This window comes from Sceloporus undulatus, chromosome 8, assembly GCF_019175285.1.
Source record: "Sceloporus undulatus isolate JIND9_A2432 ecotype Alabama chromosome 8, SceUnd_v1.1, whole genome shotgun sequence".
NCBI lineage: Eukaryota > Metazoa > Chordata > Lepidosauria > Squamata > Phrynosomatidae > Sceloporus > Sceloporus undulatus.
Window position 1 is genome coordinate 21,452,024 of NC_056529.1, and position 16,705 is coordinate 21,468,728.

A 16,705-nucleotide genomic window follows, 5' to 3' on the forward strand; every position below is an offset into this window, starting at 1 on the left:
CCCTCGACTTATACATGAGGTCAACTTATAGTCGAGTAGATACAGCAAGCTTCTCTGCCAGTGGAAGTCCATGGCCTGGACTCCAAAATACAGTTACATGGCTCCACAGGTTGGGAAAAGTGGCTATCATATCAACTCTTAACCTTCTCTTCTCCAGGCTGAATGTACCTAAGTCATGGTTTCCAGGCCCTTCACCATTTTGGTTGCCCTCCACTGGACATATTCTAGTTTGTCCAAATCCTTTTTGAATTGTTTTGCCCAGAACTAGACACAGGATTATTCCAGGTGAGGCTTGACCAAAGCAGAGTAGAGTGGCACTATTACTTCCCTTGATCTAGACGCTGTATTTCTACTGATGCAGCCTAAAATACATTGGCCTTTTTAGTTGCCGCATCACACAATGTCGTTGAGCGTTATGCATTAGGCTGCATTCTAAGTTGCTCACAACTTCTCAAACACACACACAAGAACCAATTTTCCTTGCTGGAAATTAAGCGTCTTTACAATTTGTGTCAATTCTTGTTAGGAAAACACAGCAAGCAGCACTGAAGGCTGAGAAGGCGCTTTACCTGATCTAAGGTTTGCATGCAGCCTTGTCTCTCACCTGAAGCAAAATCCATGAAGGTGAGCCCTTTCCTGTCACCAAAACTGGGGACACTTAGGGGGTCTGGCAGCCCTATTCAATGAGCTGCATAGCTTGCAGTCGGTTCGGAAGGGGATTGTTTTGTGCACAGAAACAACAAAGCACTTTTCAGAGGTTATAACAAGGAAAAATAAAAAGTAATTAGAATGAGGATAAAATGAGAATAGTTTAGAAAGTATGTAGAGGAGATAGATGTAGAAAGGGGGGAAGAAAAAGTATAGTAGGAAAAGTGGGGACGAAGCAAGCTAAGGTAATAGGTGTTGTGTTGTTGTATGTTGTTGTTGGTAACATGCTGTGGGGGTATTTTTTGGGAGGAATGTTTTTCTGTTCCTTTGTTCGCCTGTTTGTTGTGAGTTGGAAATAGAATGGTTTATGTTGTATGGAGTTGTGTGATAAAGAAAATAAAATGTATCTTGCAAAAAAACAAACAAACAAAAAACGACAAGCCACTTTTCAAGTCTTTTGCAGACTATACCAAGAGTTGTGCTGCCTGGGTGCACACAACATTTGAATCTCTGCATCTCAATCTGTCCAAAATCCCCAGAAAGCAAAAGCTAGCAATGGGCACCTGTGCATTTGCAGCTTGGTTTGTGTGACTCTGTGGTCTCCGGCCCTGCCTTTCGGATGTGTCGGGATCCCTTCTCCCTCTGCTCAAATGGTTTTTGGGGAGTGGGATGTCCATTGTGGGAGAAAGAGTGCCAAAGCCTTGCCCGCTCTGGCTTTGCTCCTGTCTCAGCGCAGCGGTGCCTTCTCCGAATGCCTGAGCCAAGCCACTGCCAAGGCAGTCCCTCTAATTAATCTGTTCAATCAAAAGGCAGGCGTCTTGCTAATTAAATGAGTGTTTCAACCAGGGCCTGGGAGCCAAAGTGGAGGCAGCACATGGGATCTGCAAAGCAAAGAGCAGCCCTCGGGGCAGCTGAGCATTCCTGGCACAAGCAGCCCATGCCAGTGGAGTGTCAAACACGCGCTGGGTTTCAGTCCAAACTTTAAGGGGAAGGCTGGCAGGGACTGGGAAAGAATCCTGGCCAAAAAGTTGCCCCTGCCAGCTAGAGTTGATAGTACTGAATTAGATGGATGGACTTAGGACTGAAGCATGGCTTTGGTGTGGCTTCTGGACTCTTAGGACATATGCAGCATTTAAACAGCATACCTCCAAAGTGACCCGAAACAGCTTTATTTTGGCCTGTCTGTCTGGGGCCTAAGATAGCATGAGATCTTGACTCCCTGAAAGAAATAGCATGAGCTTTCATAGACATGAGTCTACTTCTTCAGATGGAAAACACGCATCTTAGGATGTAGACTCAAGGCTATGAAAGTTCATGCTGCCAACTTCTTCCTTTCAGTGAATCTCAGAGGTGCTACAGGATCTCTCTACAGACTGATTCGACAGACTAACACAGCTATGGTCCAAAACACACTGCAGAAACAATCCACTTGGAGACTGTTTTATCTGGCCTGGCTCAGTGCTAGCGAATCCTGGGAATTGCAGTTTACTGTACCACCAGAGCTCTCTGACAGAGAAGGCGGCTAAATGGGTCAGAAAGGATGAAGAGGGGAACCCATAGGAATACATTGAAAAATCCCTCCTACAATTTGGGTAGCAGCTTGCACCGCTGGCAGAGAAAGCCCCTCTTCCACTGATCATTTCCTCTTGAACCAGGAGCAGAGTCTTAATCTGCTATTATAGACATTCAAGTGCATAGAGAACGACATGTGCCATCTTTGCCTTCTTGTCTGAAGGCACCATATGCATTAGGCCAAACCCAGCATTGCATGTCTTTGGAGGGACCATTTTCTGCAAGCCAAGAACATGAAGGGGAGTATCCCCTGCCAAACCTAGCAGTTCTTAGCCATCTGCCTCAGATGCCCAGAGCCCAGCAACCGGCAACTTGGAAGGGGCAGCGTTTCCTCTCTCTAATGAGAACACTTTGCAACACTGGCTGGGTTCCTGGAGAACGCAGCGTCTCCCTTGCCACTTCCAGACTAAACGAAGCACATCTTCCACAAGGACCTCATGTCCTACGCACTTTGCAACACAATTCTACTGCTTTTAGGGTGAAGGAATCCACACGCCAAAACCACAAGAACAGAAGAAGGGAAACAGCAGAAGAAATCATGGCCAGGTGTAAAACGGATGCCAAGGTCAGGCTGGCAAGGGACTGTGAGGAGGTTTGACATTGATGGGATAATTTGAGTACATTACGCACAAACACTAAAAGCTTTGGCCTAGACTTTGTGCTACTGAAACTGTTTATCTTGTTTTTCCAAATGCCATCTGCAATATGAAGGTTGTAATCTACACTGAAGGACTGCTACCAAGAAATTCAAATTGCAAGGAATAACATTTTGATCAAGCATTAGGAAGAGCTCTGATGCTAAGAGTTCTTTGACAATGGGATAGAGGACCTGAGACTCTCCTTTGTAGCTGGCTTTTAAATACAGATTGAATGTCTCAAGCATATCTTCATTGTAAAAAGTGGTTAGATTAGATTACTTTTATAACCTTGAAAATAAAATTTTTGGAGGTGCATTAATGGTAGCAGCCTTTCTATGTTTAGACACGTGTTTAGAAAAGAGCTGTCACATTTTCTCCGACTCTCGTATCTGCAAAATGGAAAGAAACAGTATTGGCAATAGCAAAACATTGTCCTTTAAACAGTTCCCAAGCTTCTTGCTCCTGCACTGAAAAATTGCACACCTTTTTTAGTTCGGCAACCCAGGTACAATTTGCCCTGATGAAAGAAAGCGATGCGTTGGGAGGATGCCAAAGATCACAAAGCCAACTGAGTCTTGTTCCTTTGGTCCCTAGTCTCCAAAATAGGATGGCAAATTAATCCTGGAATTCAATTTTGCTCCTTTTACTATGACTTTCCTTATACTGGGGGAATGCTGCCACCATGAGGACATTGCTTATCCCTACAACCCAACTCTGAAAGGACCAGAAAAGTTTCAAATCTCTGTCAATATCTTTATGGGACCCATCAAAAAATACAAAAATCTGCACACATTTCCAAGGTTATTAGATCTTGTCAGGCTGCTTGTTTTACAAAGCAGGGAGGGTTTCCCTTTTCGCTTAAGGAAAAGATGCAGATATTAAAATTCTTATCCTGAGAGGTTTGGATCAATAAAATCAGGTTATTTATTTATGATTCTTCTGCTTTTCCCTTTCAGGGAACTGGGCAACCCATTGACCTCTCCTTTTAATGGCACGTCTGGCACTGACTGCAACATTTTAAAACACGGATTCTGCCTAATTTCTGACCACAGGACCACTTTCAGCACAACCTCTATGCCACTGTTTCTGAACAAAAAGCATATTTCAATCAAGCCTGGCATGTGTCTGAACTAGTCAGACCTGAGAAATACTGGCTATGTTCCTTGCATAACAACTTAGCAAACTCACAAATTTCCCTATGGGATGCAGGCACACCTCGGCTTTCTCCTATAGTCACGATCCTTCCCATTAGCAAGCACATTCACCCCCCTCCATCAGACTCCAAAGCAGCTGAGTGATGAACCAAGGCCAGCCTCTGTTGATCCACTGGGCCCTATTCTGTACTGCCCCACCATAAAATACACCAAATCAGACAAGAATTCCTATAATCCCATGCATGACTTCTTTGGTGGCTGTCTGGACTAGGAAGGCAGGATGTTGCCAAGAGAGTGCAGTCTCTCTTCCTTAAGAAGGAAAAGCATAAGCCAGTGAAAAGACATGGCATGCTGAAATAGCCATAGGAAGACAAAGGAAGCCACATCTATTTCCCACACATCCCCTAAAGTCCTGACTTTGCACAAGGGAAGATCACCTCAGCATCTTTTCACTGGCTACCCAAATAACCAGCTCCAAAGAGGAGGAGATTCTCCTACTTAAAAAATGGAAAACTTCTGATGGACTGCTCTTTTCTCTCCCCAGTTCAGTGTCCAATTACTGTCATAGATCCCAATTTATTAAAGGATTTTGCTCCAAAGCTGCCGCTCACTCAAATGCAAACACCACCACATTCCCTGCTCAACCACAGAAGGATTTTCTTTCCACAACAGAAGCTCCATTTTGTACACCTCTGTGGCAGACTTCCCAGCCCACATTTCCCTCCTCCAAGTTTTGACATAAGACGGCACCACGTAGTTTCAGAATTACCCTCCTTTATTGAGAGGCCCTGAGCCAACAGTTTATTTCTTTTTCTCAACGTCCTGCTCGGCCGCTTCTTTGGCGCGCTTAGCCCGGATGCCGAAAAGCCGAGCGTTTGCCCGGGCCATGCGCAGGCTGGCGAAGGCCTTGAAGTTCTTCTCCTCCTCTGAGATAACTCGGGCCTTCTCTTTTTTGTAGACCTAGGAAAGAACAACACAGTTACTCACATTGAAAAGCTGCTGCTCTCTTCCTACACCTTGGTGACTAATTTGTTGGCAACAGACGCAGCAGCAACAAGCTGGCCAGGAGCCTGTTCCCAAGGGCAAAAGAGCTCCCTTATGCGGCAACTCCGAGTCACACTCCTTTGTCACACACCCCTTTCAAAAAGGAACAAAACCCCACAAATAAGAACACCCAAAGAGAGCTACACCTGTTACCAGATGACAGAGGAAATCTTTCTATGTGCCAAGGCTGCGGGGGTCATTTCTGGCTCCCCCCTGACCTTGAAGTAATCCTCCCCTTCCTCCAGTACCTCCTGTTCCAAATGGGCAAACTATTTCCCTAACAGTCCACAAGTGGATGCTTTACCATTTTTATGCAATTTTGTGATTTCCTTTAAATTAATCCTACAGACCTGATCTTCTCAAGAGCCACCTAACTATAGGGACCCATACATTTATTACTCCACTTCCAGGTTTTCAGTTGTGTCGCTTTGTCTCCATGTCCCAGTTGTTTAAGCGTGGAGCACAACTTACTTAGCAACAGCCAAGGGGATGTTTAAGCTGTAAGTATGGTCTGATAATGTTTTGCACAGCTGAAGCTATCATTCATTATGTTTTACCAAGTGGCAAGATATCTAAAATTCCTCTTTTTGTTTTAAGAATAATAGGACAGCATCCAGTCCACTGGAACTTCAAGCAACAGGAACATAGGAAGCTACCTTATACCAAGTCAGACCCCTTTCGGAGCCCAGGCAGCCTAGTGCTCTCAACTCTTGACTAGCAGCAACAGCCATGGCACTTTCTTTACTGATCCCACCAAGCAATCTGTGATATAATCTATCCCTTACATCCAAATCCTATCCAACCCTGCTTAGCTTCTGAAATCAGACCAAAATTAGTTCAGGATGGTATGCTGATGTTAACTCATACCACTCTGGATTTTATTATTACTTATTATACTTTATATAGTGCTGTAGATTTTACTACGCAGGACATCAAATACTCTAAAATCAAGAAGAGTCTTCTTGCTAAACTTAAGATTCCAGGGGCAAAGTCTAAAGATGCCAAGAGATGATGAGTCACTTACATTCTTGATGGGCATAACAGGTCCAGAGAGCTGTGTGGCCATCTTGAGCTCTTCTGCCTGTGTTGAAAAGAAAAGAATAAGCAACAAAGAGGAATAATGGACAAGTTATTCTGCTCTACCTTTCTCCAAAAATAAATCCCAGCTTGAGTCACATCATGGAAGTGCTGGGGCCACTTTCCAGAATTTATCCATAGGAACTGTTAGCAACAGGTCAGATTAGGCACAAGAGTCCAGGCTTCCAATTTAGAAGTTCAGATCCTTGTTTCTGAGTATTATCTTGCCACTACCCCATGTTTCCTTGACACCTTCTCTGAAAATGGTCAGCACTGTGGTCATTAGCATTCCAAGAGGTTGTTAAAAAGGCAAACAAGTTAAGGCAATTTGAAGCCAGGGACCTGGGCCTTTCTGTTCTCAAACCCTACACACCGAGACCTTGGAAATTCAGCCTTGGATTTCTTGCATCACAGCCTTCAGACCCGCAGAGTTGCTGTTTCTTTTTTTTAAATTCCATACCCCACCATTTGTAACTTTCCCTGATACTTACTGGGCTGTCTCCTTTCTTGGGAGCAGAAGGCTTCCTGGGGAAAAGGATGAGCTTGGAACGGTACTCCTTCAGTCGCTGGACATTGGCCTGCAGGGCTTCTGTAGACTTGTTGCGGCGCCTGGGGTCCACTGCGATACCAATTGTCCGAGCAAACTTCTTGTTGATGCCGGCCATCTACAGAGAGGGTGTTAACAACATCAGCCTCAAGCAATAGTCACACACAGCCACCCAACCCCTTCTAGGCAGCCACAACAGTCATCAGCTGGAAAAGGGTTCAAAACACAGTCATCATGGAAACTACAGAGAGTCCAGAGACAGTGTCATCATCTGACTGCAGGGACCTCACAGAAACAAATCACAGTGCTGTAGTGGATGGGGATACACTCCTCCTGTAAACTCAGAACTTGCCACTTGGGTCAACTCTTGGACTCAACCTTGAGCCTTGATGCTAATAGCTAGGAGTGCATTTGCACAGTTAAGTCTAGTGCACCATCTGCACTCATCCCTGGACAAGTCAGATCTGGCTATTGTGACACATGCCTTGTTTATACCTCATTTGGATTACTGTAATGCACACAATGTGGGGCTTTCTCTTCCAAAGGCCAAAATATCTTGAAGTCCAAACGTTATATATCTCTTCTGTAAAGCCTGCCATTCAAGAAATCAGATTTGTTTTCAACCAAGCCAACTACCTACACATAGGAGTTGAAACGCTAACCTAGATGGAAGATATAATAATGCTACTCTGAAGATGATGCCTACTGCTGTCTGTGGATATCATTCAATAATAAAGAGTGACTTTTTACAATAAAATACAGTAAAAACACATCCCATTATCCCTCCCTCCTAAAATACACATAATATTTTAATATCAATAATAAAAGATCAATTAGATCATTAGGGTAGTCAGCGGCAGAGAGATGGCATCTTGGGTATTCTGTCCACATCAATGGGTAGGTAACCAAGTGGGTTACACTGGGAAGGCCTGTCAGAAGAGATGTGTCTTGACAGCCTTTTTAAAGCTGTCAGGATTAGTAATGCTTCAGATCTCTTCCAACAGGCTATTCTATAGTTTGGAAGTGGCAGATGCAAAGGCCCTCTGGGTGACCGCAGCCAGTCTAGTCTTTATTTGGAAAGCTTTCAAAGGAGTATTCTTGTTTGGAGAATTTTAAAGAAGCTGGATGGTCATCTGTCAGGGGTGCATTGACTGTGTCCCTGCATGGCAGGAGGTTGGACTGGATGGCCCTTGGGGTCTCTTCCAGCTCTTATGATTCTACGATTCTAACTAGTCACAGCAAAAAGCACATCAGAGTACCATAGCTCTGTCATGAGCCAGAAACCCCATCCCATTCCTTGAGGGGCTCCTGCCCTTTTTACTCACCCTCAGCTCCTCCAAGCTGAACCCTCGACCTGCACGGACTTTTGTGTGGTATCGGACGGTAGGACATCTCACCATTGGTCTGATTGGTCCAGATACTGGACGGGGAGCGATGCGGCGGGCCTTTGCCTGGCGGGCCTTCCTCCTGAGTTGAGAAAACAGAAGGCAGGGGCATGTCAAAACCTGAGACAACCTTTGGGCTCCCTTACAGATGAAGGCCAAGAAACCCCCCTTTTAACTGTAAACTAGTTCCCATCCCATTGACAGCAACATAAAGTGCCACAGCCATCAGCTTATATGGGTTCAAGGGATCATCAATGGAGTACAGCGATTCCGGAGAATTTTCATCATCTGGCTGAAGCAGGCACAAGTAAACTAACCCCCCCCCCCCCAAAAGCCCTAAACTGTCAAGTCTCATGGTTGTTTCCCCTTTGTGTTGTCCAGGCTGAACGCAATGTTTGCTGTGAATCCCACACTCACAGCCTCACCTGCGGATCTTCCTCGCAGGCTGGTTGAACCAGGTGGCCACCCGCCTTTGCCAGTCTTTGTGGAAGTGAGGCTTCAATATCATGCCATTCCGGCTGGGCGCCATGGCTGCTTACGAGGTCCCTGGAAACGCAAGGAGCACAAGCGCTGAGTGAAGGGCAAAAGGGCTTTCTGGCACATTTATATTCCGTGGCTTTTAATTTACTATTATAGTGCATGTTACAATTACTATACACGTATGCTTACACACATTTATGCTTGTCATAAACAAAGAAGAAAGCATCTAAACAAAACTTTGCACCTCTTGACCACTGCTATTGTTTTGTTTACCGTTTTTCTAAACATTTTACCACATCTTTATACTTCCATTGATAGCATTTACCTTCTGTGATTGTTTCTTGGCGGTTAATACCACTTCAATGTAAGATTGTGATCACAGTTAACTTCAGTATTTTTATTGCTCTCTTAATCCTATTATTCTTATGACAATTCTTCTACTTCCACCTATTTTTACAGTATTTCATCACTATGTCCCATTCCTTCCCCATTTTTTCTTCCGCTTTCCCATGAACCATGATCCGTTTCCATCATATCTTGCAGTTTAAGTAGCCATTCATCTGTATTGGGGGGCATACTCCCCCCCCCCCCCGTTTTGGGCCAAGAGTAATGTTCCTGCAATAATCATACAGAGACTATATAGAAAAGGGCTTTCTGACACATTTAAGCTATTAGTCGGCCCTCCGCATTTGTGGCTTTGATTAATATGCTCTCTCTAGGAATCTCTAGGTCCTCCAGCGTGACTCTATGGTTAACTTCTGCCAAACGTCGCGCTGGAGGACCTAGAGATTCCTAGAGAGAACACTTCTCTGGGTAATTGTAGGTCCTCCAGTTCAAGTCTATGGTCAATTTTCAACAAGATGTTGGCCGCAGAGTTGTCCCGGAGGAGCCAGAGATTCCTAGAGAGGCGATCTCTCAGGTAAAAAAGAGTCTTACGTGAAGTTGAAGGCTTTCATGGCCTTTTTGAGGGTCAATCCAGTTTGACACCGCTTTAACTGCCATGGCCCCATGCTATGGAATCCTGGGATTTGTAGTCTGCTGTGGCCCCAGACCTTTTTGACAGGGAACACTAAATGCCTCTGAGGAACTACAATGTCCCATAACTGTTAAAGCGTCAATGTGCCAGGATTACTTCTGCAGGAACTTCCTCAACTAAGCAGCTTGTCTCCCCTTTAATCGCTATGGCTCTATCCGACAGAGTTCTGGGCAGCAGAGCCTTCTGAAAAACCAGGCTGGATCCTTCTGTGAACTACAAATCCCATGATTCCTCAGCATGGGCCCATAGCGACTAAAGTTAATCAACTGCGTTAATTCTGCAGAGGGGATGCAGCCCCAAGAGTGCAGAAACCAAGGCACTTTAGCATGCTTTAACTGCGATGGTTCTTTCCTGGAAAACCAGATCCTTCTGAAAAACCTGGCTGAATGTTCCCCCAAACTACAAGTCCCATGATTCCAGGGTGGCTGAGAAGGAGACCCACTGTCGGCCTTCGTAGGCCTCTTCCAGCCAGAACCAGCCACTGAGTCCAAGCCCAGCCGGCTCCAGCGCCTTCCCGGCCCCCGAGAACCTTCCCTCCGAAACCCCGAGGCCCTCCGGAGCCTTCACAGCCGCCTTCGGAGCCTCCTTCCCCGGCCCAGGCGGAGGATGGAGCCCGATGGTGCCCGCCGCCTCTCCGCAGCACGAGAACTCACCTCCCAGCGGAGAAAATGGCCAGCCGGAAAAAGAAAGAGCCGCCGCGAAGCACGCTGGGATATCTGCGACGCCGTGCGTGACCCGGAAGACAGAAGCCACCGCCTGGCCAATCAGAGCGAGGAAGCCGCCTACCGAGGTAAGGGAAACGCGTCGCCCTGCCAGCAACAAAGATGGCGCCCTTGTTTTTATTTTTAAAGGAGCCGCGCACGTTTTAAGGTCAGATAGTTAATATGAGGCATTTTAAAAGTTGTAACCCAATAGATTATAGGGTTACGATATATTCTATACTATAATATATATATTATTAGACATGTTGTAGTGCAGTAACGTTATAATTTTTGGAAGACGCCTTTGAACAAATATATACTCTAAAAGATGTATAAATGATGTGACCAAATATGTAAAAGACTTGTGTTGGATTGTGTTCTTGATACAAAACCAATAAAGATTAAGGTTAAAGAACAGAAATAAAGTTGTAGCCCTGCAGACCTCTCTCAGCTGTTATGTTACTTCTAGGCATTCTCGCTATTACTAGTTGTGCTCTTTTGTTAATGTTTGTCTTCCTCGCTGGGAAGCCTTTATGGGGAGAACCAATGGGGTGCCGAAGACAAAGGTTCCTTTCTGGCCATCAACAAGGGTCAAGATCTTGCAAGAAACCTATCCAGGCCGTTGTTGGCCATGTGGCCAAAGTATAGTAAGATCCAAAATCCACAGAACAGGGACCAACCAAAATGCATATTATATCTATCTTATCTATTATCTATCTATCTATCTATCTATCTATCTATCTATCTCTCTCCAAGCTTTTGAAGCTCCGCCGGCTTCTTCATCAGGGAGGGAAAGGTGTTAAAAATAACAGAGGAGGAAGACAATCACACGCTCGCATTTTGCAACGCTGGTGTTGTTGGCGTTCTGGATCTCATAGGAAAGAAATACCTTTTTATTTTGCTTACAGAATTTAAACTTCCTGTACTACAAAATATTTTGTCTTCCAAATGGCGAGAAGAAGGGGCTCGCCTCTGTATCCAGAACAACCATCACCCCTACTTTTTTGTGGGCTTTTGGGGCAATGAGGATGTGTTTGTTCCTGACATTTCGCCAGCAGCATCTGTGGCTGGCGTCTTCAGAGAAATGTAAAGGAAGCGCAAGCCTAAGAACGTGGCAATGGCACACTTCCTCTGAAAAATGCTTGCCAAGAAACCCTGGCGCTAGGTTCATCAGAAGTCAGGAACGACTTGAAGGCACACAACAACAATGGGAGCAATGTAGGTTTCCCAGCAAACAACCCCTTGGAGAGAATCTGAGCGGACACCAGCAGTTTTCAACCTTTTATTTTCTTGACAAGAAGCCACAGGAACCTCTCCCATCTAAGCAAGACAATCTACATCCATGACCTGGAACAATTCAAGCACTCCCACGATCCTAAATGTCTTCCAGGGTGAGCAATCCACCTTCTTGTGCTAAAGTGGAGCTGCTGCCAGTGTGTCTGGGAGGCAGCCATCACAATTCAGCAACCGCAGTTTGGCTGCAGGTTTATGAAGAGCCCGCTAGGTGGTAGACATAGGCTGCTGGGAAGTCTTCTGCCAGGGCCGCCGCTGGGGAGACGGAGGAAGGGGGAGACCTACAGAGAGGCCCTGGCTGCTCTATGGAGCACTCTGAAGTGAGTCAGGAGGATTATTATGCCTTCAACCCTTCTGAAGACTAACTCCCTCCCTCTACACTGGGTTTACTCTCAGGGTGGGTGTGGGGAGAGAGAGAGAACACACAAGTGAGGAAGTGCACGCAATCGCAAACGAGTGACCACACATCCAAGCGCATGGGAGGGATTTGGAAGAGGAAGCCTGAGAATTACAAATTACATGTTGGCAGCAGGAAAATCTGGACAAGGGTTGTTCAGGGATACAGACAGTAATCCTCATGGAAATAATCCACATTAAGGAGCTGGGGAAGAGAATGAGGGAGATCATGCACATAAGCGTGTTCTCTTTCTCGTGCGCTCTCCCAGACACACACACAGAGCTGTTTACTCCGCAGCAGGGAAGAGCCAATACATCCCCAGCCACAATTGCTTTGGACACACAGGCCTCTATATGCAGATTCTCACAAAGGCTTGTGGACTCTTCCCTTGCAAAGTTACTCCTGGGAGCCAAACTTTACCAGGGTTGCTGCCTGCCCTTCAGTTTATGGCCAGACCTGGTAATATAGCTAATAGGACCTCTCATCCTTTACAGCCACCAACAGATTCTCCACTTCTCAAGAGATGTATTAAAATGAATAAGAAAATGAGAAAGACTGGGCCCTGGTACCAAAGGCACAGATACACAGCTGTGGGAGGTATTCCCATCTTCGCTGCTCTGGTGGTAACTGGGGATTCTCCTGTGTGCCGCTGGCAAGAAGTAACACAAAGCAGAGACCAGCAGCTGTGGGAGACCCATCACCCAAGGGCTGGTCCTGCCTGGAATGGCTGAGCACTCTCTCCCAGGAGCCTCACCTGCTGATCCAGAGATGTTGGGGGCCCTCCCAGAGAAATGGCAATGTGGCATAAAGCCAAGGGAGAAACCCCAGGCCATAGACCACACTCTGGCCTCCTTGGTTCCTGGACTGAGAAAAGCTGAACCCCATCCATCGTTCCGGAATCTGAGCAGAACAGCCAACACCCAGGGAAGGAGGCACTCGTCTTGCACCTTGAGTTGCCTTTAGTTTCTTCTTACGTTCTACAGCATGAACTTGTTTGAAACCAGTCTCAGGTTGGCCTCCTCCTCCTCCTCCTCCTGTCCCCGGGGCTGCTGGGACGGCTCCTCCTCTCCCACATCCTGTTTATCCTTCTCAGCTTCAATCCAGCTCTGAGGGCTGATCATTTTCTTGGGCCCGTGTGGAGGAGGCCCAAGCAGGGCTTCAATGTCGTCGTAGTTGATTACTTCCTTCTCCAGGAGGGCGTCAGCCAGCTAGATAGGGGGGAAAGTTGGCAAAAAGTGAAGGGATACGCTTCGACATATGCACAAGCCAAAACCCAGGGGGACAAAAAAGGAAAGGAGGACACAGGAGAGGATGCAGTCTAGGCTCCTATTGGCTGAAGCAAGCAACTACGTGACTTTAGGTGAAATATTCCAGCCTCTTTACCACCTCCCAATCATGCCACACCTGCCATAAATCCTAAGGCAAGGGTGTGCTGGAGAAGGCCAGGGAGACAGAATCACGCGTGCGTGTGTGTATAGGCAAGCAAGTAGATAAGTACACACATATACACACACCCCTACATGTATGTACAGATATTAATCCTCAAGGGAAGTCAACATGTGCAAATAGTGATACAGGCTCCCACATCCAAGATAGTTGTTTGCTTACTTGACAGCCCCAGTTGCTTCCTTCTCTCCATGCTGGGAAATGCAATGCAATGCACCTTGCCCCTTGGTGCCAAAGCTAAGCAAAAGGGCCACTAGCCTTCCCCAAACAGACCCTGGGGCTCTGCAAAGAAATCATTCTTTCAATGCTCCAGTTTTCTTCTCCTCTTTAGCTTCTGGGAGACGTTACCCTAACATTTCTTTTAAACAACGCATTTTCTTCCAGAGACTCTGAGTTGCCCTTTTAGTCTCATAGGCACCATATGAGGTGTGTTGGGGTAAAGACAAGCAACATACACACACAGCCAGCCACTGAGCTTCCTCAACTAGGATGGGATCTGGATGAGTATCTGGATTTCTTTTCCCACCCATTAAGCTCCCACTTCTTTCAACCTTTACTTTCCTGCTGTCTGATGTTAAGGGAAAAGGAAGCCTTACCGCCTTCAGTTTGTCCCGATTGTCCAGCAGCAGTTTCTCTGTACGCCTGTAGGCTTGGGCCACCAGCATCTTTGCTTCCTACAAGTGAAATGAAGGCCAAAAAATCATCATGGGAAACGCGGGGCATTAAAGCTTGGTTTATCGGTTTTATTCAGATGAAAATGCAGAATTTCAACTCAAAACTCTCTAGGCTATAATAAATAATAATAAAACTGTTTTCAGAATTGTTAATACTTTAATTCCATTTTAATGTTGCTCTTTCATATGTTTTAACTGTGTTGTTCTTGTTTTAATTTGTAAGCTGTTGTGAGTCCTGACTCTGGGGAAAAGGCAAATAAATCTGCTGTTGCTATTGTTGTTGTTTCTCATGTGGAATCACTGCATGGAGCAAACACATAGACGTGTTCAATTCTAGGTCCAGGAAAAATGTAAGACCAGGCAGAAAGCAGCCAAGAAACACACTGTAGACGCAGGCAGCAGATGAGCAACAAAAATATACAGGAAATCATGGGATGGTCTCCAGCTAGGCTCCAGGAACCAGCCATTTGCCTCCTTTGATTCCACACCTCCTGGACACTTTGCAACATCCCCCTCTCCACTAATCCCAATTGCTTCTTGCTGACAAGGTTCAACACAAGCCAACAAAGGCCCATTTGAAGAGGGGTGACCTCAGGGCAGATGTGTTTTGAGTCAATGATTACAGCCTTATAGGGCATTTTTTTGCACTTGTTTTTTAAAAAAAGACTCAGAAAAGGAGGAAGCATGGCATTTTCTATGCAGTCTTACAGCCCACATGAAAACTTACATGGTCCATGATCTGCTGGAGCCCATGGCTGAAAGGACGTCGCCCAATCCCTGGAGCACTTTCTTGATCTGGAAAGGAGAGATGCCCAACGTTGGGCACCATCCCGTATTGCTTCACCATTGAGTAGGCTATCTTGGTTACTTTCCTCAGGTCATCCTGGGCTCCTGGAGGAAGCAAGGGGTGTGGGGGAGGGAGGAGGAGAATGTGTAATGGAAGAAGAAAACTGAGTGTCAAAGTCTCTCTCTCCTCTTGGGAAAAGGAGAATATCTTTGGCAGCTGGAGACTTTAACTGATTTCACTGCACAGTTAAGAAGAGAGATCAACAGTCTGCAACATACATGGAATGCAAGAGGCCACAGAGATTAAGCAACACCCCTCTCTGTGTAAAGAATTTACACTTCCTCAAGAGCCTCCCTCACCTGTTGTAACTTTATTAAATGTAATGGCTTCTGAAACTCTCCCTCCCAGGGCCATGCACATCCGCTCAAAAAGCTGGTCCTTGGTAAAGAGGTACTGATCCCTTGGCAGGATCTGGGCAAAGCCCAAGGCAGCATTGGTGCGTGGAGCTATGGAAACCTGTAGCATAAAGGAGAGGTACCATTGCACTGCTGGAAAATAGGGATTTCAGTAAACCTTCTGGTAGCACCAGATGGCTGATGTTGTCTGCTAACCCCAGGCTCAGGGCAAGTGGGAGACTTACCTTCATCACTGCCTCGGTGTGCTCCAGGAGCCAGCCCACAAGCGCATGACCTGATTCATGAAATGCCACTACCCTTCGCTCCTCCTGAGACAGGATTTTGCTCTTTTTAGCAGTTCCTATGAGGACAAAATATGACACCTTCCATTTTCCAGGTGATATTACTAAATACATCCTTCCCTGAAAGGGCCAGTGACTTTAAAGGCAAAGGTCTACCACCATTACCATGAGAAAAGTGTCTTGTGACATCCTAAGCACGGACACACTTGTTATGATGGCATCAGCTTTTGGAGACTATGGTTCCTTTTATCCCAAGCACAGAACTGTTATCCTGAGTTGCAAGTTAGAAGCTTGTGCAACTGAAGTGGGCTGCAGTGAACAAAAGTTATAGCCTAATAAAATGGAAACCTTTAACATTCTACTAGACTGTTGTTTTAATTGTGTGTCCTTCATTGTCCCTCACCCCACAAATGAGAGATAGAAAGCTAGGAGATGGGAGAAATCTAGACAGTGAGGTCAGAGGGAAGCAAAATAAAGACAATGATAATAACCTCATTTTAAAAGTGACTTTTTCATTTTTGCATTGGTGAGCTTCCACCAATGCATCCCTTTAATACAGAGCAACTAGGGCACAGAGTGAGGTCTCATTAAGGTCAACAATGCGAAGGTATTTAAATGGCCTTCTTGACAAAGAATTCCATCTGCAATGATTACAACAGATACTACACCAGGACACAGAAGTTCATTCCTATCTGGTCTGTAACTAAACAGACTAAACCCAAATCATTTTACTCTGATAATGGCCTCTATGCAGGGCACAATGGCCATCCACTAGTGGCTTCCTAATATGACAGAAGTATTGGTATGCTATCAGATACAAGAATGCAAACCAAACAAGTTGCAAGAAGCCTTACCTGCAATGACTCTCTCCACAGCATACTCAAAATTGAAGGTATGGATGGATTTATGACCCTCCCTTGCAGCATGGAGGGCTGCCTCATTACAGATGTTGGCTATGTCAGCTCCTACAGGTGGAAAAACAGACACACACTGACTTGGGTTTCCTCAGAATTAGGGGGTTGGAAGGCAGCAGTACACCACTAAGTCCAAGACACACTCCTTTGTGGATCAGCTCACAAAGTTTGAAACAGAGCACTGGAATGGGAACACTAGAGCGTTCAGGGGGTGA

General features: G+C 45.8%; 2 protein-coding genes and 2 non-coding genes across 4 annotated transcripts in view; all 4 read right to left on the reverse strand.

Annotated features, from left to right (window-relative positions):
- Positions 1–4,769: 4,769 nt before the first annotated feature.
- On the reverse strand, positions 4,770–10,361 carry RPL13 (ribosomal protein L13). The gene is made up of 6 exons (XM_042438466.1): positions 10,235–10,361; positions 8,491–8,611; positions 8,006–8,147; positions 6,625–6,798; positions 6,081–6,137; positions 4,770–4,972 (listed from the first exon to the last, which is right to left on the reverse strand). The coding sequence occupies exons 2-6, from the start codon at positions 8,592–8,594 to the stop codon at positions 4,814–4,816; spliced, it is 636 nt and encodes a 211-aa protein (XP_042294400.1). The 5' UTR covers positions 8,595–8,611; positions 10,235–10,361; the 3' UTR covers positions 4,770–4,813.
- On the reverse strand, positions 6,865–6,948 carry LOC121914989. Its single transcript, XR_006100625.1, has one exon. It is a non-coding gene; the product is annotated as a small nucleolar RNA MBII-202 (small nucleolar RNA).
- LOC121914988 lies at positions 8,274–8,351 on the reverse strand. Its single transcript, XR_006100624.1, has one exon. It is a non-coding gene; the product is annotated as a small nucleolar RNA MBII-202 (small nucleolar RNA).
- Positions 10,362–11,551: 1,190 nt separating the features above from the next.
- SPG7 (SPG7 matrix AAA peptidase subunit, paraplegin) overlaps positions 11,552–16,705 on the reverse strand; it is a 29,426-nt gene continuing 24,272 nt past the window's right edge. Inside the window, 6 exon segments of the mRNA XM_042437879.1 lie at positions 11,552–13,180; positions 14,015–14,092; positions 14,820–14,983; positions 15,239–15,395; positions 15,520–15,635; positions 16,431–16,566. Coding sequence (XP_042293813.1) covers positions 12,950–13,180; positions 14,015–14,092; positions 14,820–14,983; positions 15,239–15,395; positions 15,520–15,635; positions 16,431–16,566 — 882 coding nt within the window. The 3' untranslated portion in view covers positions 11,552–12,949.

Excerpts from the sequence above, each read along its gene's own strand:
- RPL13 (XM_042438466.1), bottom strand. The coding sequence starts at position 8,594 with ATGGCGCCCAGCCGGAATGGCATGATATTGAAGCCTCACTTCCACAAA. Across the intron at positions 8,148-8,490 it reads CCTGCGAGGAAGATCCGCAG|GAGGAAGGCCCGCCAGGCAA; the intron begins GTGAGGCTGTGA and ends TTCTCAACTCAG. Across the intron at positions 6,138-6,624 it reads CCAAGAAAGGAGACAGCCCA|GCAGAAGAGCTCAAGATGGC; the intron begins GTAAGTATCAGG and ends TTTTCAACACAG.